Source organism: Pteronotus mesoamericanus, unplaced genomic scaffold (genome assembly GCF_021234165.1).
Source record: "Pteronotus mesoamericanus isolate MK-2021 breed Mesoamerican mustached bat unplaced genomic scaffold, CSHL_Meso_final contig_74, whole genome shotgun sequence".
Classification (NCBI taxonomy): Eukaryota; Metazoa; Chordata; class Mammalia; order Chiroptera; family Mormoopidae; genus Pteronotus; species Pteronotus mesoamericanus.
Genome location: NW_026555247.1, coordinates 1,799,951 through 1,822,529, shown reverse-complemented (window position 1 = coordinate 1,822,529; position 22,579 = coordinate 1,799,951). Strand labels below are relative to the sequence as shown.

General features: G+C 35.5%; 1 protein-coding gene across 1 annotated transcript in view; it reads left to right on the top strand.

Moving 5' to 3' along the window:
• Positions 1–22,579, top strand: part of SMCHD1 (structural maintenance of chromosomes flexible hinge domain containing 1) — a 156,823-nt gene that overhangs the window by 12,930 nt on the left and 121,314 nt on the right. The window contains exons 4-7 of the mRNA XM_054583414.1: positions 111–193; positions 876–1,006; positions 21,936–22,050; positions 22,170–22,289. Of these exons, the coding sequence (XP_054439389.1) occupies positions 111–193; positions 876–1,006; positions 21,936–22,050; positions 22,170–22,289 (449 nt within the window). The remainder of the gene's footprint in view (positions 1–110; positions 194–875; positions 1,007–21,935; positions 22,051–22,169; positions 22,290–22,579) is intronic.

Here is a 22,579-nt window from a genome sequence, read left to right as displayed (position 1 = left end):
AAATAAAAATGATAGCTTAAGGTACTTTAGAGTTTTTTCCACTTTGAATTTTAATATGAAGTATTTGGGAGGGAAAATTGAAGCAATAATATTTTCTCATCCTTTTCCAGCATTTGCTCTTGCAGAATTAATTGACAATTCATTGTCTGCTACTTCTTGTAACATTGGGATTAGAAGGATACAGATCAAATTGGTAAGAAAATAATATTGTTAAGCAAGTTTATTTTTCCTTTTATAAAAGTAGTACAAGTTCATTTGAGAAAAATTAGAAAATTAAGATAAATTAAAACTAGAAATAATTATTTGATACCTCTTCATCGATTGTTAAAATTTTTCATGTGCCCTTTTTTCTTTGTGTGTGTGTGGGTGTGTGTATACACATACATATGTGTGATCATAGTGTACATTTTGTTTTTTTGTGATCTTTTTCTTAACAATAACTACATTGCCATATAATGCTTATTCTGCCATATAATATCACATTGCTGCAAGCTGGTTTAATGACTATAATATAAATTCTAATGTAAAACATAATATAAATCTGCCTATTATTATTGAACATTTAGGGTTTTTTTTCCTATATTTTATTCCTTTGTAAGCAATGCTGGCATGATGAGCATCCTTATAGGTTTTTGTACACATCTCTGATTAATTCCTCAGGCTAAATTGTGAGAAAGGAAATTTCTGGATTAAAGGACGTAAAGAATTCTATGACTTTTAATTCATACAGCTGAAGTGCCTCTTAGAAAATTGTATTAATCTACATTTCCACCAGAAATGTATGAGGGAGCCCATTGAATCACTTTTTCTGTATTTACTTTGCATATTTTTAATATTGATGTGACTTTTCCTGTCTTTTTTAACTTACTTTATAGCATTTTGATGAAACACAAGGAAAACCTGCCGTTGCAGTGATAGATAATGGAAGAGGAATGACTTCTAAACAGCTTAACAACTGGGCTGTGTATAGGTTGTCCAAATTTACAAGACAAGGTGACTTTGAAAGGTTAGAAACCTTACTCACTGTTTTTCATGGGCAATCAAGTATTTTAATAAGGATAAAAACCCATTATTTCTTTCTTTATACATAAAACATTGGAGGTTTTGATGTTATCAGCATATTATTTAGATTTATGTTATAGAATTTTTATGATCAATGTTTAGTTTAGAAATAGTCAAAACTACATAAATTATTGTGTGCTCTTCCATTGAACAGTTGTTTTTACATTTTCTGAGGTATGTAGAAGTTAAGTTGATAGGTTGAGTACTTTGTGGCTTTTCACTCTTATTAAGTTTGATGAAAGCTGAGTAGCCTCTAGAGAAGTAGAATGGTTTTAAAATAGGCTTTAGAAATCACCTAATACCACTTTTAAAATGTCTAATACACATAGTTCAGTGAGCTCTCTGTTGCTCTTTTAGGGGTCTGCAGTTACAAAACATCCACAGCTGTTAGGGAATAGAAGCTGGTCAGGACTTTTCTATAAGAATGTGTTTGTAAAAAATATCCTGAATGAAAATATCATAGAGGAAAAGAAATATGCTAGAAACTGTCAAGGATATAAAGATTTAGGCCATTGGCTCATATTAACTCAATTCTAGTAAGCGATGATCCATAAATCTTTTGCTGTTTTAAGCTGTGTTGTATACTTTAGGAAACATACTTGGGAAGTCTGTTGGCATTCTTATTTAGGTAGTTAATATTGTTCACATCCTGTTTTGCTCTTTGCTGTCAAAGTCACCCAAATTTAAGGATTAATCTAAAAAAAAAAGTGTTAAAAATAGTTAATACATTTACCACCTCATTGCTGAAGTTTAGTACCCTTAGAGTTTTCATCAAGTTTGTAAAGACTTACTGTGTTGCGGTGAAAGGCAATGTAATAAAGAACAAGGGCTCTGGGATTCTTTAGCTTGTTTGAATTCTAGCCTTACTAGTTGTGTGACCTTGATCAAGATACTTTATTTCTCTTTGTCTCAGTTTACATATCTGTAAAATGGGGATAATACCTCCTTAGGTTTTGTGAAGAATAAGTGAGTGCCTGGCATATATGGTAAGCAATTAATAAATAGAAGCTATCATTTTAGTTATTATTTCTTATTCTTGGACTCAGACTTTTCTACAACCCATTCTTTTCACTATTTTCATGAGTACATCTTCAAGGATTTATAAAATAGTTACAGAGAAGGATAAAAATATTAGGTAAAGGGGAAGGGAGAACAGATGGTAGGTTGGACTAAAAGGTCAGAAAAATGTTAATTAAATCAAATGGAAGAGAAGAAAGGAGTAGAGTCTACGGTATGTTAAAGTTAGATCTTAACTGGATTAATGGGTTATTGACTTTTCTGTAGATTTTAGCACAACACCAACTTTTAAACTTAATCCAAATGTTAGGGAAATTTTGTTTAATTTTGGTAGAAATCTTGATGCTGGTTTTTGTCCTAGCTTTATAGGTATTGTGTCAGTAAACAATCAGTTGTTACAGTTATTAGGTAGTCATACTGCCCTTGAGTCCAGTAACAGTTCTTTGACTCACTCTAATTTCTATTAGTATCAGGTGTATTCCCTCATGCCCCTAGCATCTACTCCTATAGAAAAAGCTGTCAGTTACTCTGCTGCTTTAAATTTAGTTTCCACTGGATATAAGGATGGGTATCATAGGATACAGACTATGGGGAAAAAAGGAAAGACATCCTAAAAGTACAAAACAGCTGTCTTGGCCTTTAGCTTCTGTTGTAGTAGAGAGAAAATCAGAAATAAACACATGAAAAAGTTATAATCATTTCAGTTATTGATTATTGCTGTTAAGAAAATGCTGAATAATATGTTAGAACCTGACGGCTGTCTCTTTTAGGTAAGTTGATTAGAGAAGTCGGTGGCCTCTTTGAGGTTACATCTGACTTGAGGCTTGAAAGAAGAAAATAGTTGGACGCTGCAGACATTGCATCCTAGAACCATGGCCTAGTTTGTCTGTAACCTTGGGGAAAAGTGCCCTCCCCCTCACCCCCCCCCAACCCCATGCTGATAAACACTGCTGTGACTTAGAGCCTTGATTGGCCACATTTTGGTACTAAGCTAAGGTCAAGCTGGCTATCCTCCAAACCTCTGCTGAGATCCCTACAGGTATTCAAACTTAAAAAAAAGTAATAGCGTCCAAACTGGTAGCTTCAAACAGCTCACAGTTAAGGAAATTCTCTGAATAGTTAGGTGACCACTGAGGTGTCGATATGGCTTTATGTTTGCAAGGTATAGGCAAGTATGGCATCATTGGCTATAATCTTTGAAGACCAATCTTTAACATCTGTTTCTTGTGGGTTTATTATTTGAATGTTCTTGGACCATAAAGGATCAAAATGGTATTTGAATTAAAAAATGTCAAAATCAGTGTTTTCTACATCAGACACTGCATAGAAAGGTCACAATATCTCTTGGTAATAGGTTGGATTGTCTTTTGCTTTAATAACATTAATAGAGCTTTAAATGCATGTATTTGCTTAGCCTGAAAATGGAAAGCATATATGTGAATATATCAGCCTGGTGTGTATGTGAGTGTACCGATAGAATTTTAATTTGATGGTTGGAAATATGATATTTCTAGAAAAGTCGGGGAAAGCCCTTGAAAAAACTAGAATTTGCTACAGTGGTTAAAGAATAAAATTTGGGTGGTTTCTCTTTGCTAAAATCAGAGAAAGACCTTTTTGATAACATCTGTGTCTGTAAATGTTGGGATAATTGGTGGTATTCTAAATCTGTATCTTTGTGCCCTCACCAGTGTGGACTAGGTGGTTGGGCATTGTCCCGCAAAGCAAAGGGCTGGCTGCAGGTTTGATTCCCTTTCGGGGCACTTGCCTGGGTTGCGGGCCTGGTCCCCCTGGTTGGGGTGTATGGGGGACTCTGGCCTGCGAAGTCCCTCAATTTGCCGTCGCTGGAGGAGTCGTTCCAGACACCATTTGCTTGTCAAGGAAAGGGGAAGGTGGTTCCCTCTAATGGGGAATGACCTGAGCCCCTCTGCTCAATGGCTTTTATTGAGAGGATTACAAGTGGGAATAGGTAGCAGGAATGTATAGGTAATTTAATTACATCAGTAACTTAAGCTTACAGAAAATAGGTGATGTTTAAAGAAGACAATGGCGTGAACACACCGAATTGCTTGGGTACAAGATGAGCAAACATTATCGCGCAAGATGGGATTTGGGTCAGCGTCCAGGAATTTTGTAAATTTCTTTCCCAGCCTTGAGCTGGTTGTCTGGTATAAGATTAAAAGAGCGTGCGGGAGAAATAAAACATGCTTCAAGGAGTATAATTTACTTCTAGGCCTGATTTCCCCCGGGTCCCTTGGAGTTATTATCGGGTCCTGCCTATCAACCGCATTACCAGTGTTCTGGCCATCTTACGGTTCCTCTCCCATGCCCCAGCTTTCGTGGGACTACAGACCCCGATACCACTCCAAGCGGCCCTCTACTGGGGGTGTGTGCAGCAACCAACTGATGTTTTTCTCACACGTTGATGTTTCCCTCCCTCTCTTTATCCCTCCCTTCCGTTATCTAAAAATAAATAGTGAATAGCATTTAAAAAAAATAAATAACATCTTTAACAGTGAATAAGAGCCTTGAGAGATTGAGAGAATAAAAATTAGATTTTTAATCTAATTTTGATATGTCTATTTTGATTAATCTAGCTGGTGTTCTGATTTGTAGAACCCATCTTTACTAAAATAAAATACCCCCTGGATATTTAAACAGGGTTATAACTTAGTATCATCCATGGATCTAAAAGTATACTATGTTTTGAAATAAATAGAAGTGTTGGTTATCAGAAGGAGGAGAAGAAAATACTCAAATCAAGACACAGGAGAAGAGTGTTCCAAGTAGAGGGAATATCACAGACATAGAGACCCTGAAATTGTGATCAATTTGTTTTGTGTGAGAGGCAGAAAGGAGATCAGTCTTGTTAGAACATAGTACATGAAAGGGAAAGTAGAAGGAGAGGAGGTGAGAGTACTAATTTGACAATATTCTCTATAATTCTCACTCACCTCGGTACTACCTTTCGTTTACCCTTTTTATTTTGAAAATTTTCAAGCCAAAAAGTGAGTTGAAAAGACATTACTAGGTGTACATATCTTTAAGCAATTAACATTTTGTCACATTTGGTATCCTCTCTCTATACACACACAAACTCACACTCACACACACTCTCACTTTCTTTTCCTAAATAATTTGAAAGTAAGTTGAAATATATCCTTCATAGGGAGGTTCTCATAAATAACCATAATACCATTATCACATCCAAGAAATTTATCATGGATTCAAAATATCTAATATAATGTTCATGTTTAGATTTTTTTCCCTTTGTCGTGTCTCTCTCGTTTCCTTTATAATAATGTCCTGCATTTTCATCTTTCACAAAGTTGTCTTTTTCCCCTAGAATCCTGGATTTGAGTGTTTTCTGAGCACTATTGTTTTCCTCAGTATTTTATGAACATTTTTAAACATACAGAAAAGTCGAAATTCTACAGTGAATACCAAGATACTCATACTGAGTTTTTACCATTGACAGTTGCTTTACCACATGTCTATTTATCCCACTAACCTTCAGTTCATCTTAATTTTTGATTTATTTTGAATAAATTACAAATATCAATAAACTTTCTTTAAATGCTTTAAGCATTGATATCATTATCTAGGCATTCAGTTTTGTTTCTTTTGAAGTAAAATTTACATACAGTGAAGTGCCCTAAAAGTCTATCTTCAGTGAATTTTTTTTATGGTCATACCATTTATATACCATAAAATTCACCATATAAAAGTGCAAATTGTGGTTTTGTGTGCAGTCACAGACCATCATCACTAGTTTCAGAACATTTTCATCACTCCAGAAGAAACCTTGTACCCATTTATAGTTATTCCTCACCCATCTCCCTCTCCCCACTTCTGCCAATCATTAATATACTTCAATAGTTGTTAATCTATTTAGTTGTTTCTCTAGGGATTATATTTAACACTTTGTAACAATTTAGTTTGGATTAATGACAATTTAATGTCAGTAATATTTAAAAACTTTTAATATATAGCTTTATTCTTTCCCACTCCTTTGAATTCTTATTCTTTATAAATTACCTTTATACATTATAACCCTGTCAACACATTTTTATACTTACTGCTTTATGCAGCTATCTTTTAAATCAGAAGTGTTATAAATATTAGATTTATGCTATCCTTTTCTGTTTATCTATAATTACCTCTACTTTTTATTCTTATATTCAAGTTACTTTCTACTGTCCTTTCATTTTAGCCCTGAAGACTTGATATAATAGCTACTTTAGGACATGTCTAATAATAGAGTATCTCAGTTTTTGTTTATCTGGGAATGTCTTAATGTCTTCTTCATTTTTGAAGGTTATTCTACTAGATAAAGAATTCTTGGTTGACAGTGTTTTTCTGTCAGCACTTTGAGTATTTTAGCCCACTGCTTTCCTGGCTCCATGATTTCTGATAAAGAATCAGCTGTTAATCTTATTGAGCATTCCTTATATGTAACCATTCACTTTTCTCTATCTGCTTTCAAGATTCTTTTTTCTCTGGCTTTTGACCGTGTGATTCTGACATGTGTAGATTCAGGTCTTTTTTCATCTGATCCTCTTTGGTGTTTCTTGAGTTTTTTGGATATGTAGATTAATGTTTTCATCAAATTTGGGAAGTTTTTGGTCATTATTTTTTTCAAATATTCTCTCCTAGGGCTCTTATCCATATATTGATATGCTTGATGGTGTGCTATAAGTCTCCGAGGCTCTCTTCAGTTTTCTTCTTTCTTTTTTCTGTTTGCTCCCCAGACTGAATAATCTCAATTGACCTGCCTTTTAAGTTCATTAGTTCTGCCAATTCAGATTTGCTCCATGAACCATTTAACTAACTTTTTCATTTCAATTATTGTTCTTTTTTATTTCTGAATTTCTACTTGGTTATTTTTAATTTCTCTATTGATGTTCTCTATTTGGTGAAACATTCTCATACTTTATTTCATTAGACATGACTTCTGTTAGTTCTTTGGATGTATTTAAAATAGCCGATTTAAAACTTTGTCTAGTAAGTCCAGTACCTGTGCTTTCCCTGGGATAGTTTCTGCTGATTGCTTTATTTCCTGTGTGGGGGCCATACTTTAATATTTCTTGGTGTGGTGCTCATTTTTTGTTGAGAACAGGGCATTTTGCATAATATAATGCAGCAGCAGTGAAAATCACTTATTTCCCTCCATAGGGCTTGTTTTGCTTCCTTTTTCTTTTTCTTTTTTTAACAGTTACTGTTTGTGTAGTGACTTCTCTAAACTAATATGTAAAATCTGGATTCTTTATCTTGGGTTGCCACTAAAGTCTCTGTTAGCTAAGTGGTTAGCTAATGATTTTCTTAAATGAGTGAAACCAGTAAGTGTACCAGCTCTGCCAAGGGGTTCTGTGTGGATATTTGGCTATGTTTTTAGTGTTCCAGAAGGAAACCTGCAATTCTTTCTGTTTACTTCTTGCTTGCACAGAACTTCAAAGTCAGCCAGAAATAAGAGTTAGGGCCTTCTCAGTGCTTCCTTGAGCATGCATGTGTACACAGGCATACCTGCACACAGGTATGACCCTCTCAATTCTCATGAATATCTTGGAGCTTTTAAAAACCACTATGGACCTCATTTCTCAGCTTTTCCTTGTAAGATTTTGGCTAGATTCCTGTTTTGGTTTCCTCCCCCCCCCCCAACTCTTTTTATTGCTTTAGTCAGCTGTGTTGAAAAACTGTTGCCACTGATTTTGACAAATGATGCATGTAAAAAGCTCCTCACAGTAAGCAAGTTCCTAGGGAACCATCAGATCCAATAATGACAGTTCTATGAGATAAGGGCTTTTGGGAAACTCCAAACTTGCCCCAGTGACTCCTAAGCTGCTGGCTTTCACTATGATTGAAGTATTATTGGTTTTCACGACTTCTTTGGAGCTGGTGAGAGGGAAATGGGATAGGACATGTTAAAACATCACAAAGCTAGCTATTACTACCAGGATTTAGCCATGTATCTTGAATAAAAATACCTGGTATTGTTGCAAGACTGATTAATTTTCAGAGTTCTGGAAAAGTTCATTTTGACAATTATTTTGGGGTTTACTCATTGCTTTTATCAGTGATTAGATTTTCATAGGTCTTTTGCCATTTTGGAAGTGCTCACCCTCATAACTTGAGTTTTGACAAATACATTCACCTATGTAATCCAAACTACCATTAAGATACAGAATATTACATGAATCTATAAAATTTTCTCATGACTTGGGCACTAACATAATCATTGCCTTGGAAGTTAAATTAGATAGCTAGAACATAATTGTAATAGTATATGTTTAATTCATTATTTTGTGGGAGAGAAGGGTGATATGAGTTAGGTCTTCTGGGTGGCCATAACTCAGGTGTGTGTTGGGTCAGTGCTACTTTCTGCACTTTTACCTTGATCAGCAATTAATAGGCTCTCAATTCAGTCAACGATTTTGGGGAAAATAAAAATAGCATGCCACATCAAAATCACATAGAATTTGATTTAATCATAACTCTTGAATTATAACAATGTATCATTTCAGCCCCTTCCCTTTTAAAGTTTATTTATATTGTAAAATTTCATAGTTTGAATAACTAGAATCTACCACCTAATCAAATAAGTAGAATATTTCTTGTAACTTACATCTGTATGCTCTTCCTTTATTCTCTTTTCCCCCTACCAAAGTTAACTACTATTCTGAAATGCTTTTCTATTTCCTTATTTTTAAAAATGTATATATCCAATTTTGCTTCTTTTTTGATATTATGAATACTGTGTTGCTCTACAAGGAACCTGTATTTTCACTTAATATTAGGTTACTAAGATTTCATCTTTGAGTGTGTCTGTAGTTTATTCTATTTTATAACTACATAATCTTTTCTGTATACTAACAAGATATCATGCTCTCTTTATCCAGTCTTCAGTCATTGGCATTTGGCTTTCCCGTCCAAACTTTAGCAGTTGTGAGAAGTACTGTCTTACATATAGTGTGTTTGTAGTGTTGTGTTATATATGTGTCCTGCTCCACGTCTACATAAGTTCTTAGTTATTTGCATAGGAGGCATTTTATCAGTCATAAAAATGAATTCCAATTTACATGATAATGGCAAATTGAATTCCAAAGTGATTATATTAAATTATACTTCCAAGTGCAGGCCAAGATGGAGGCGTAGATATATACACTTTGCCTCCTTGCACAACCAAAAGAAGGAAACAGCCAATTTAAAAACAAAAAACAACCAGAACTTTGAGAAAATTGAACAGTATGGAAGTCCGACAACCGAAGAGCTAAAGAAGAAACATTCATCCAGATTGGTAGGAGGGGCGGAGATGGGCAGTGGTCAGCAGAGGATGTGGGACAAGGCAACAGCTAGTGGACCAGGTGATTGCACATTAATGTGCATTTAAATGGGGAGGAACAATCGGGGAACAAGACAGATTGTGCAGTCCAAGGTTCCAGCACCGGCTGAAGCCTCAGAACGTCTGGCTGTAACAACCTGTGGGTGTTGTGGCATCAGGAGAAACTTCCAGTGTCTTGAAAGCAGGGTAAGAGCCGAGCAAATAGCATTGTTCCTAGTCTGATCCCTTCCCCACATACTGCGCCACAGCTGTGCAAAATGGGTTGCCCTGCCCTGGCAAATACCTAAGGCTCCATCACTTAACAACGTAGCAGGTGTGCTGAGACAAAGAAATATGTCCCAAATGAAAGAATAGATCAAAACTTCAGAAAAAGAACTAAGTGACAAGGAGATAGCTAACCTTTCAAATGCAGAGTTCAAAACACTGGTAATCAGGATGCTCACAGAAATGATTGAATACTGATGTAATATAAAGGAAGTGAAGGCTATACAAAGTGAAATAAAGAAAACTATACAAGGAACTAACAGTGAAGGGAAGGAAGCTGAGACTCAAATCAACAATTTGGAACACAAGGAAGAAATAAACATTCAACCAGAACAGAATGAAGAAACAAGAATTCAAAAAAATGAGGAGAGGCTTAGGTACCATAGGGACAACTTTAAATGTTCCAACGTCTGAATCATAGGGGTGCCAGAAGGAGAAGAGGAGGAGCAAGAAATTGAAAACCTTTTGGAAAAATAATGAAAGAAAACTTCCCCAATCTGGTGAAGGAAATAGACATACAAGTCTAGTAACCTCAAAGAGTCCCAAACAAGTTGGACTCAAAAGAGGAACACACCAAGACGCATCATAATTAAATTGCCACAGATTAAAGATAAGGAGAGAATCTTAAAAAACAGCAAGAGAAAAGGAGACAGTTACCTACAAAAGAGTTCCCTTAAGACTGTCAGCTGATTTCTCAAAAGAAACTTTGCAGGCAAGAAGGGGCTGGAAAGAAGTACTCAAAAGTCATGAAAGGCAAGGACCTACATCCAAGATTCCTCTATTCAGCAAAGCTGTCATTTTAAATGTAGAAGCAGATAAAGTGCTTCCCAGATAAGGAAAAGTTAAAGGAGTATCCCTTATTATATGAAATGTTAAAGGGACTTATCTAAGAAAAAGAAAATAAAAACTATGACAATAAAGTGACAACAACCTCTACAACTGTCAACAACTGAACATAGAAAAAAACCAAACAAACTAGATGAGGAACAGAATCACAGAAATGGAGATCACATGGAGGGATATCAGCAGGGAGGGGGAAGGAGGAGAATGGGAGAAAAGGTACAGAGAGTAAGAAGCTTAATTGGTAGGTACAAAATAGCGGGAGGTTAAGAATAGTGTAGGAAATGGGGAAGCCAAAGGACTTAATATGTATGACACATGAACATGAACTAAGGGGGGAAAATACTGGAAGGAATGGGGGTACCGAGTGGAGGGAGATAGAGGGGAGAAAAAGGAATGGGACAACTGTAATGGCATAATCAATAAAATATGCTTTTAAAAAATTACACTTCTTCAACTTAAGAAAATTTCATGACTTTGAATACTCCGAGGATAAAGAGGACCATTTTTAATCCGGGGTGAGGAATATGGGTATCCATACCAAGACCACCAGTGGCTTCTCTGGTAGGCTGAGGCAGACGTATTGGATCCTCAACTATGGCTTGTGCCTCTAGGCCCACTTGGTCTCCGGCTCCTTCAGCTTCACCAGCACCAGCTCCTCCAAGATGGTGGTTAGGAAGAAGTTTGAGACCCGTGACGGGAAACTGTTATTTGAGTCATCCGTTGTCCTGCCTAAGTGGACAGCTACTCTGGTCCCTCTTGTCCTCCAAACCTGTGGGAAAGAAGCAGTGTAGAGGAGTAGTGGGCACAGAAGACCCAACTGAGGCTCAGCCCCAGTCCTCAGCTCCCCTTTGACATGGGGGGAGTTTACTGCCTGAGGGACCACCTGTTACCCATGTGCCTATCTAAAAGCCAAATTAAGTGGAGTCCCCCCCCCCCACAAAATAAAATCTCAGCTGGCAGCCCTCCCCCCCACCCCCCAAAAAAAAGGAAAGAAAAAGAAAATTTGAGCCCTGGCTGGTGTGGCTCAGTGGATTGAGTGCTGGCCTGTGAACCAAAGAGTCATGGGTTCGATTCCCAGTCAGGGCACAGGTCTGGGTTGCAGGCCTGGTTCCCGGTAGGAGTTGCATAAGAGGCAACCACACATTGATGTTTCTTTCCCTCTCTTTCTCCCTTCCTTCCTCACTCTCTAAAAATAAATAAATAAAATCTTTAAAGAACAAAAAAGAAAATTTGATATAACTAAGGACACCATTTGGGTCTGATATGTCTTTTGTGGGAGGAATTTTAAACTCTTGCTTTGATTTCTTTCATAGAATTATTAGAATATTTAGGGTTTCTATTTCTTATTGATTAGTTTTAGTAAGTCATTTTACTAGAAATTAGTTCATCTCTTTAAATTTTAAAGTTTATTGGCATATAATTGTTGGTAATGTTTTTCAAAGAACTTTGTTCACTTTGATAAATTTACTGGGTTTTTTCCCAAATTATTTGATTTCTGCTCTTTATTATGTACATTTTTCTTGCTTTGTGTTTATTTTGTTCTTTTTGTAGTGTTTTCAGATGGAATCTTAGGTTATTGTTTTAAGACCTTTTCTAAGATGGATATTTTGTGTTATAAATTTTCTTCTCAGAACTACTTTTGCTGTATCCAATAAATTTTGACATGCTGTGTTTATACTTTCATTGAGGTCATTGCAATTTTTATTTCCCTTGCAACTTTCTCTTTTATCCATGGATTATTTTTTAATGTGTTGTTCACTTTCCAAGTGGTCTCAATAGATTTTTCTTGTTTTGATTTCTAATTTGACCTCATTATAGTCAGACAACATAATCTTTCTGATATCAGTTCTGTTAGATTTCTTGAGGTTTGTTTTCTATACCAGGATATGATCTAGTCTGGTGAATTTTCTCTGTGTCCTTGGAAAGAAAGTGCATTTTTCTGTTGTTGGAAGGAGTGTTCTATATGTGCAATTTAGATTCAATTTGTTGATGGTATTGTTCAGTTCTTTTATATCCATACTGATTTTTTGTGTGGTGCTGACTAAGAAGAGAAGTATTGAAGCCCCACACTTATTCAGGTTTTTTGTGTTTTTTTAAATTCTCTTTTAAGTTTTGCTCTTTGTATTTTAAACCTGTATTATTTTGTCTGTACACTAGATAGTTATGACTTCTCAGTGAACTGACCCCTTTATCATTACGTAATGCTACTTTTTGTCTCTGGTCATTGTCTTCCTCTGAAGTATATTTCATGCGATATTTGTAGCCACTCCCTTTTTCTTTTCATTCATGTTTGCACGGTATATCTTAACCATTTTCTTTTTTTTTTTTCATGCATTTAAAAAAATCTTATTAAAATTTATTTTGGTTAGTTTTGCTTTGGTTTTCTATTTATTTTCTTTATTTTTAATGTTGACACTATTAAAGATGTTTCCATTTTCACTTTGCCCACATCTACTCAGCTCCCATCTCTTGAACCCTGGCCATCTCCGCACTGTTGTCTGTGACTATGGGTTATACATGTATGTTCTTTGGCTAATCCCTTCACCATCATTCATTTAGCCCTTCCCACTCACCTCCCCTCTGACAGCTGTCAGTCTATTCCATGTTCCACTCCTCTTTCTATTTTGTTTCTTCATTTATTTTGCTTACTGGATTTCACATATAGGTGAGATCATGTGATACTTGTTTCTCAGACTGACTTATTTCACTTAAGCATAATAATTTCCAGGTCCATCAATGCTGTTGCAAAAGGAAAGATTTCCTTATATTTTTTTTTTTTTTACAGCTGCATGGTATTCCATTGTGTAAATGTACCAAACTTTTCTGCATCTATTGATATGATCATGTGGTTTTTATGCTTCGTATTTTTAATGTAGTGTATCACATTTATTGATTTGCGTATATTGTATCAACCTTGCATCCCTGGAATAAATCCCACTTGATCATGGTGTAGGATCTTTTAATGTATTGCTGGATCCAGTTTGCAAATATTTTGTTGGAAGATTTTAGCACCTATGTTCATAAAATATATTGGCCTACTATTTACTTTCTTTGTAGTGCTTCCATCTGGTTTTGGAATGAGGATAATGCTGGCCTCATAAAATGAGCTTGGGAGTTTTCTTTGCTCTTGAACTTTTTGGAATAGTTTAAGAAAAGGATAGGTGTTAGTTCTTAGAATGTTTGGGGAAGTTAACCTGTGAAGCCATCAGGTCCAGGACTTTCATTGTTGGGAGTTTTTTATTAATGCTTCAATTTCAGTAATTGTAATCTGTCTATTCAGATTATCTAATTCTTCCTGATTCAGTTTTGGAAGATTGTATGTTTGTAGGAATTTATCCATTTCTTCCAGATTGACCAACTTGTTCACATATAGTTGTAATGTTTTCTTTTCTGTTTTTAAAGATTTATTTATTAACTTTTACAGAGAGGGGAGGGGAGGGAAAAAGAGAGGGAGAGAAACATTAATGTGTGTTGCCTCTCGTGTCCTCCACTGGGGACCTGGCCTGCAACCCAGGCATGTGCCCTGACTGGGAATTGAACTGGTGTCCTTTCAGTTTGTAGGCGGACACTCAATCCACTGAGCCATACCAGCCAGGGCTGCTTGTAATATTTTCTTAAAATCTCTTGTGTTTCTTTGGTGTCAGTTGTTATTTCTCCTGTTTCATTTCTGACTTTATTTATTTGGGTCCTCTCTATTTTTTTCTTGATGTGTCTAGTTAAAGGTTTATCAGTATTATTTATTGAGAAGGAGGGGGGACTCTGTCCTGCAGAGTATGCTCCGGGTTCATGGGTGGGGAAATAAAATAAGTTGTCCCAGACACTTTTCTCAGTCTGCCAGGGAAGGGGGTGGGCGATTCCCTCTAGTGGAGAATGCCCGAGTCCTTATCCTGAAGTGGCTTTTATTGAGAACCAAATGCACAGGGGTATACAGCATGGATGCATAGCTCAGCCAGCAATGTCAAAAGGCTATGTTTACAGAAAACAAATAGAGGTCATAGATAACAATTGAAGGAACACAAGGGATTTGCCTCAGGTTAGGGTCTGGTAGACAGAGTCACCCATTTAGCCCTGAAACCTGGGAAACTGATCACATTCTATGCCAAAACATCAGTACTCATTAACTGGTGGGCATTCTTAGCAAAGTAAGATTCAGAGGATTTAATGCATTCTTTTTTCAGGCCTAATTGTCCCTGGAAACTGTCTGATCCAGTTTAGGGCTGTACCTGCCTTTAGTATTGTTTCACTGACCTGGTCAGACAGCGGACAGAGCAGCCAAGAGATAAGGAGATTTCTTTCAGATAGAATGAGGACTCCGGCCCTGACAAAGCCGAGGGGTGAGGGTCCCTTGTCCCTTCTCCATGTCCCCCAAGTACTTCCCTCACGGCAACCTATGCAACTGTGCTTGTCTTAGGTTGCCCCTGCCATCTAGGGGTCTTACCTGTCATTGACTAACCAGCCATCCTCTGGTTGGCATCCTCTGGGGCCAAGCAGACTGATGTGAGGGAGGCAGGGGCTGAGCCCCCGCCAGTGGGATAGGGTTTGTCTCTTTAATGACCTATTTTCCCAAGACCTCCTTGCTCAACTCCACCCTTGGGGCCCTCTCGCCTGTCGGCAAGGCTACAGTCCCTGAAACCAGGCAGGACGGTTCCCAGCAGTTTATCTTTTAAAAGTTTCTGGTTTCATTGATGTTTTGTATTTTGTTTTGACTCTGTTTATTTCTGCACTGATCTTTATTATTCTTTCCATTCACTTTCTGCTACTTTTGTTGTTCTTTCAGGTTCCTTTAGGTGTAAAGTTAGGTTGTTTATTTGAACTTTTTTTTGGTTCATTATGTAGGCCTGTAATGCTATGATTTCCGTCCTTGGACAGCTTTGACTGTGACCCATAGAATTTTGGTTGTTGTGTCCTCATTTTCATTGTTACTTGGTAACTTTTGATTTCTTCCTTGATCTCATTGTTAACCCATTCATTGTTCAGTAACATGTCATTTGTCCTTATTGACTTTGTGTGTTTTTCAGTTTTTTTCCTGTGGTTGATTTTTTGTTTGGTACCATTATGGTCAGAGAATATGCTTGATGTGATTTCATCTTCTTAAATTTATTGACATTTGTTTTGTGTCCTCACATGTAGTCTGTCCTAGAAAATATTCCATGTGAACTTGAAAAGAATCTATATTCTGCTGCTTTGGGGTAAAATGCTTTGATGATATCAATTAAAGTCATCTGATCTAGTGTGTCATTTAAGGCAACCATTTGCTTGTTGATTTTCTATCTCGAAGATCTATCCATTGATGTCGAGGGGTGTTAAAATCCCCTACTATGATTGTATTACTTTCAAAACCTCCCTTTATGTCCATCATGATTTGCTTTACATATTTAGGTGCTCCCCTGTTGGATGCATAAATGTTAACAAGGGTTATATCCTCTTGTTGGATTCTCCCCTTCATCATTATGTAGTGTTCCTTGTCTCTTACTATAGCTTTTGTTTTAAAGTTTTTGTCAGATATAAGGATTGCTACCCCAGCTTTTTTTTCATTTCCATTTGCAGGGGTATCTTTTTCCATCCCTTTACTTTTAGTCCGTATATCTTTTTTTCTGAGGTGGGTTTCTTGTAGACAGCATATATATGTGTCTTGATTTCTTATTCATTTTGCTCCCCTTGTCTTTTGATTGGAGCATTCCAGGGGTGCCCAACCTTTTGGGGTCTCTAGGCCACACTGGAAGAAGAAGAGTTGTCTTGGGCCACACAGTAAATACACAAACACTAATGAAAACTGATGACCAAAAAAATTTTTACATAAGTGAATTTGTGACTTGTTGGGCCACATTCATAGCCATCCAGGTCCTTGGGTTGGACACCCTTTTTAAACCATTTACATTTACAGTGACTATTAATAGGTATGTATTTATTGCCATTCTATTTTTTTAATTCTTCCATTTTTGTTGTTGTCTTCTTTTTTTCCTTCTGAATGCAGACCCTGTAACATTTTTTTATTTTTTGTGATACTTTTTAATGCTAACTCCTTTAGCTTTTTTGGGGGGGTGGGGATCTGGGGAGATCTTTATTTTTCCTTTAATTTTAAATGCTAGCTTTGCTGGGTAACGTAGTGTCGGTTGTAGGTCCTTGCTTTTCATCACTTTGAATATTTCATACCAATCCCTTCTCACTTGAAATGTTTCTGTTGAGAGATCAGCTGACAGTTTTATGGGAGTTCCCCCATAGGTATTTATTTCCTCTTCCCTTGCTGCTTTTAAGATTTTCCCTTTATCTTTAACCTTTGTCATTTTAATTATAATGTACCTTGCTATGGGCCTCTTCAGGCCATCTTGTTTGGGATTCTGTGCTTCCTGGATTTGTGTCTTTTTCCTTCACCTGGTTAGGAATAATGGTTGGTCATTATTTCTTCAAATATGCTCTCGATACCTTGCTTTCTCTCCTGTGTTTCTCTTACCCCTGTATGTAGATGTTGTGTTTCGTGTTCTTTCAAAGTACCCTTTAAATTATACTCATTTTTTTAATTCCTTTTTTCCTTTGGTGCTCTGATGGGTGTTTTATTTCTACCTTGTCTTCCAAATTGCTGATTTGATTCTCTGCCTCATTCAACCTACTTTTTATTTTTTCCAGTGTATTCTTGATGTTACATATGTGTTATTCATTTCCAACTGAATAATGGTTCTTTTTTCATGGTTTCTGTGTTCTTTTTTATACTTTCATAGTTCTCATTAAGTTCTCTGGTCATCGTTACAACTATTTGAATTCTGCATCTCACACATTGCTTGCCTCCATTTCATTTAGCTCTGTTTCTGGAGATTCCTCCTGTTCTTTAATTTGAGACCTGTCTCTCTGTCTTCATATTTTCACTGTCTTTTTGTATTTATTTCTGTGTTGTAGATAGATTTGCTATGACTCCCAGTCTTTGCATGGTGGCTTTATGTAGTAGGTGTCCTGTTGGATCCAGTGGTGTTGTCTTTTTGATCTCCTGAGCTCAGTGCTTTAGTAGGAGTGCCCCTCGTGTGGATTATGTGTGCCTTCCTGTTGTAATTGAGTCTTGATTGTTGTTGGCTGGTTTTAGCGTGGGATTGACCCTCAGGCTGGCTCACGGGAAGGCTCAACCAAGATCATGGCATGTGAGCTGCTGTGCAGGTGCAGTCTTGATGTGGCCTCTTCTGCAAATCCTCGCTTACAAGACTCCTCTTCAGCCAGCCTTTAGTTGGCTATTTAGGGTGATTGTTTACCCACTTTAGTTGTATTTAATTTTGGTCCAACGAGAACTGAGTGCAAGATCCATCTCCTCACTGACATCTTGAAAACTCTCCATGCATTTTTTTAACACTACCAGTATCACTATATCATCATATTTAAAATGAGCTTATTGTAAACAAGCTGTACTTCCTTCATGTTTTTAAATTCACTGTCCAATTTTATTTAGTCTATTTGTACCGTTACACTTATTGCAATTATTGATATATTAGGACATAAGTATGTGATGTGTCCATTTTTATTTGTCTTTCATTTCTCTTTTTGGACTTTCTTGTGGTTTACTTGAACATGTTTAAGTATACCATTTTCTTCACAGTGTTTTTCAGTTTGCCTTTTTTTTTGTTTTAAATGGTTGCTCAAGGGAATACTGTAGACATACATAACTTATTGGGCATTATACCACTTAAAGTTTGTCACAGAAATTTTAGCCAAATTATTTAAATTCTTTAACTCTCTCCCATTTATAATTTAGTATTCTTAAGCGTTACCTCTACATATGTTGAGAACCACATCAGACAGTGTTATTTTGACTTCAACAGTCTAACATAATTTTTAAAAACTGAAGAGAACAGTAGTATATTTTATGTACCCACGTATTTGTTTCATTGTTCTTTTCTTCATTTCAACTTTGATGTTAATAAAGCTACTGCAGCTCTCTTTTTATTAGTGTAAAAATATTTTTCCAATCTTCTAACCTATTCTCCCTTTATATTTAAAGAGAGTTTATTTTAGCTAGCATATAGTTGAGTATTTAAATTTGACAGTTCTGTCTTTTAATTGGGATATTTAGACCAATTATATTTAATGCGATTATTGGTATTATAGGACCAATAATCTTTGTTATTTGGGGTTTGGGTTTATTTTGGCATTTTTATTCCTATTTCTTTTTCCTGCCTAATTTCAAATTGAGTATTTTGTGTATTTGTGTGATTCCATTTTATTTCTTTTGTTGTCTTGTTAACTGTTACTCTGTTTTATTGTCTTACTGGTAACTTTGGGATTCATCATATACATCTTTAATAGTCTATATCAAGTAGTAATACCATATTATTTATACATAGAGTAAAAATATATTGTAACAGTGCCATCATTTTATTGTACACAATGTTGATCTTTGTGCTTCTGTTTCGTATACACTTTGCATTTGATACATACTGTAAATACCTAAGTATATTCTGTTTATTTTACTTTTAATTAATAGAGCAGTCATCTTACATTTTTTATTTTTTAGTGAGAACATTTAAGTTCTCTCTAAGCAGATTTCAGTTATACAATACAGTGTCATTGAATGTACTCATCATGTTATGTACATTAGATCCTTAGGCTTTACTGATCTTTCAGCTGAAATTGTGTACCCTTTACCAACCTCTTCCTATTTCCTGCACTCCCCAGCCCCAGCCAACCACTTTTCTCCTCTCTCTAAGTGTGCCTTTTAACAATCCTTTAAAAAAAGTGGTAAAAAATATATAACATAAAATTGGCCTTTGTGACCCCTTTAAAGTATAATTCAATGGCATTAATTTTATTCACAATATTTTATATCTGTTACCATTATATATTTCCAGAATTTTTCATTCTTGCCAAACTGAATCTCTGTACCAACTAAATATTAACTCTCTACTTTCAACTGCTGGTAACCACTATCCTACTTTCTGTCTCAATGAATTTTCCTATTCTAGGTTCTTCATTTAAAAAGAATCATAACATTTGCCATTTTGCATCTGGTTTATTTCTTAGCATAATGTTTTCAAGGTTTATCCATGTTGTAGAATATATTAGAACTTCATTCTTTTTTATGGCTGTACCACAGCTATACTACATTTTGTTTTCCATTTGTATGTTGATGGACGCTTGGTTTGTTTCTGACTTTTGTCTATTGTGATTAATGCTGCTATGAACATACACATTTAAGTCTGTTTGAGTCCCTGAATCAATTTATATTTACCCACATATTTTTATTTCTGGTGGTCTTCATTCCTTTGTATAAATTTGTCTGGTATAATTTTCATTCTTGTAGGTCTTTTAACAGTTTTTATATCTCGTTCTTGATGAATTTTTCAACTTTTGTATGTGTGATAAAATCTGTATCTCTCCCTCCTATTCTCCTTTGAAGATATTTTTGCTGAGTTTGTTAAAAATTTCAGTACATTAAAAATGTTACTCCATCTTCTTCTGGCTTCCTAAGTTTATGATGAGCAAGTTGTTGTTGGTCTTATCTTTGTTTCTCAGTATGTGTTGTGTCTGCTTTGTCTGACTGTTTAAAATGTTCTTATTATTGTTGGTGTGTGTATGTTGTGTGGTGTCAGGGTGTGTTTGTGTTAGGAGCAGTGTGAGTGTGCATGGGGTGGTGTGTTTTTATATTTTGTAGGGGTATTTGTATATGCATACGTTTTGAGTGTGGAGGCATTTTGTGTGTTTTGTGGGGACAGGTTTGTGTCTACATTGTGTAGAGATTGGTTTGCATGTGGTGGTGGCTTTGTATGTTCTGAGGGAGCAGTTTTTTTGTGTGCTTTGTTTTGTAGGTCTGGTATAACTGTCTTACCTGGTCATTGTTGTCTTTATGTTATTTTGATTATGAATATATGGGATGCAGACCTTTTTGTACCAATTAAAATGTTTTTTATCTCATTATTTCTCTGTTTTTCTTTTTAAAAAAATTCATTGTATCTTTTTGTTGGTTCTTTTTACAATCTCGTTCCACCTTTTTTCTCTTTAATATTTTAGAATTTGTATGTTTCTTTTCCTGGTTGTGTTTGAAATTTTAAAATGCATATTTAACTGTAGACTTCAGAAATTAAATATCTCCCTCCTCCCACATTAAAGAATTTGGAACTTTTAGCTCTGACCACTTTTTTTCCAAAATAATATGTATGTTGTCTGGTATTTCAAGTCAGATTTTTTAGAAATCTCAAAACTTATATGTACATTTTTTTAAACAACACATTTAGAAAAAAACATTTTAACACATTTTAAAAAATAACTTTATATTTACCGTGTTATGATAACCTTCCATGTCAAATTGTGCATGTAGAAGCATTCCTTTAGAGCAGATTTCTTAATGATAAATTCTCGGTTTTTATCTGTAAATTCTTTATATAGCTCTAGTTCACAGTTCTAGGTTGACAGATTTTTCTCTGTTCACTTTGGAGATAATATTCCACCATCTTACATTGTTGCTTTCAAAGCCTATCTTGTTTTACATCTCAACCTGTTTTCTAGTTCTTGTTTTGTTTTGTTTTTGGTGTTCACTGTGCGGTGGATTTCTTTTTATGTATCCTATTTGGGTTCCTTTGGTCTGAGTCTGTAGAACCACATCTTTCAATTGTCAAGAACATTTGCAGCTGTTATCCATTCTCTCCTCCCTTTCTAGAACTACACTTAAACCATCTGAAATGTTTTCCTTCAGTTCGTATCTTTTAGACCCACTTTGATTTTTTCCATTCCTTTTCTTTTTTTCATTTCTTTTCAGTAAGTTATTTCAATATATCTTTATCTTCTCTAATTCTTTCTGGGTATGTCACATCTGCTTTCTAACCTTTTCATTTAGTGTAATAGTGGTTACAGACTTACAACTCTGTTTATTTCTGATATTGGCAAATGATGTCCCTGGAGACCTTGCGTAAATTTTGAGAAAACAGGAATGTCTCCCCTCCATGTGATGCATTGCAGTGGGAGGTTTACTCAGGGCTCTTCATTGTTCATGAAACCTGGAAATAATCTCTTTGCTATAATTCCCATTATTCTTCAGACTATATTTTAATGAGTTTTGAAGCAGTAAACAGTTTTGAAGGGAAGATTGTAGAGGTATAGATATACATATATGTAACTGTTTACCACTTCAAAACTCATTTATATGTCTGTATAGCTATTTAGTTATGTTTGCTGAGAGATTTTCTGACTTACAGTCCCAAGAATTGCATTTCTTACAGTATCTAAACGATGCTGATGTAGCTGTTCTCATGCATAAACTTTGAGAACCACTGGACTAGATGATGTCTTAATTTCTTGGCTCTGATTCTTTTACCTTTGAAAAGGATATTATCTGGCTCGGGGAATCATTTAATTAATACTTAATAAAAGTGTTATGACAGTTTCTTTTTGTACCTAAGTAGCTGGTTTTAAATCACTGCATTAATGTAATGTTTTATTTTAGTGATCATTCAGGATATGTTCGACCAGTACCAGTGCCACGCAGTTTAAATAGTGATATTTCCTATTTTGGTGTTGGGGGCAAGCAGGCTGTTTTCTTTGTTGGACAATCAGCCAGAGTGAGTAAAATTTCTTATAAATGAAAGTCAATTAAAATGTTTTGAGGTTGCTTCTGTCTAAATGTGTTAATCAGTTTAATTTTAGGAATTTTTAAAGTATTCTTTTTAACATTTAACAGATGATAAGCAAACCTGCAGATTCCCAAGATGTTCATGAACTTGTGCTTTCTAAAGAAGATTTTGAGAAGAAAGAGAAAAATAAAGAGTCAATATATAGTGGATATATTAGAAACAGAAAGGTATACTACATTTTAACTCATTAATTGTAAATATATTTGGACGGATGATAGGACAAGAATTTTTTTCTAATTCTATCAGAGATAAGATACCAATGTTGCTTTAAAAAATGTAAAGGTATGGGATTTTCAGATTAAATTATTTTTATTCTTTTTTTTTTTTTAATCATGTGAATAGCAAAAGTGATCATATATATGTTTTCTCAGGTTGGAAGTCTTCAGACAATGAGGTTTTTCATAAAGCTGAGTAATCCTGTTGGAAAGTGCTCATAAGATTTTAAACTTTTATCCTT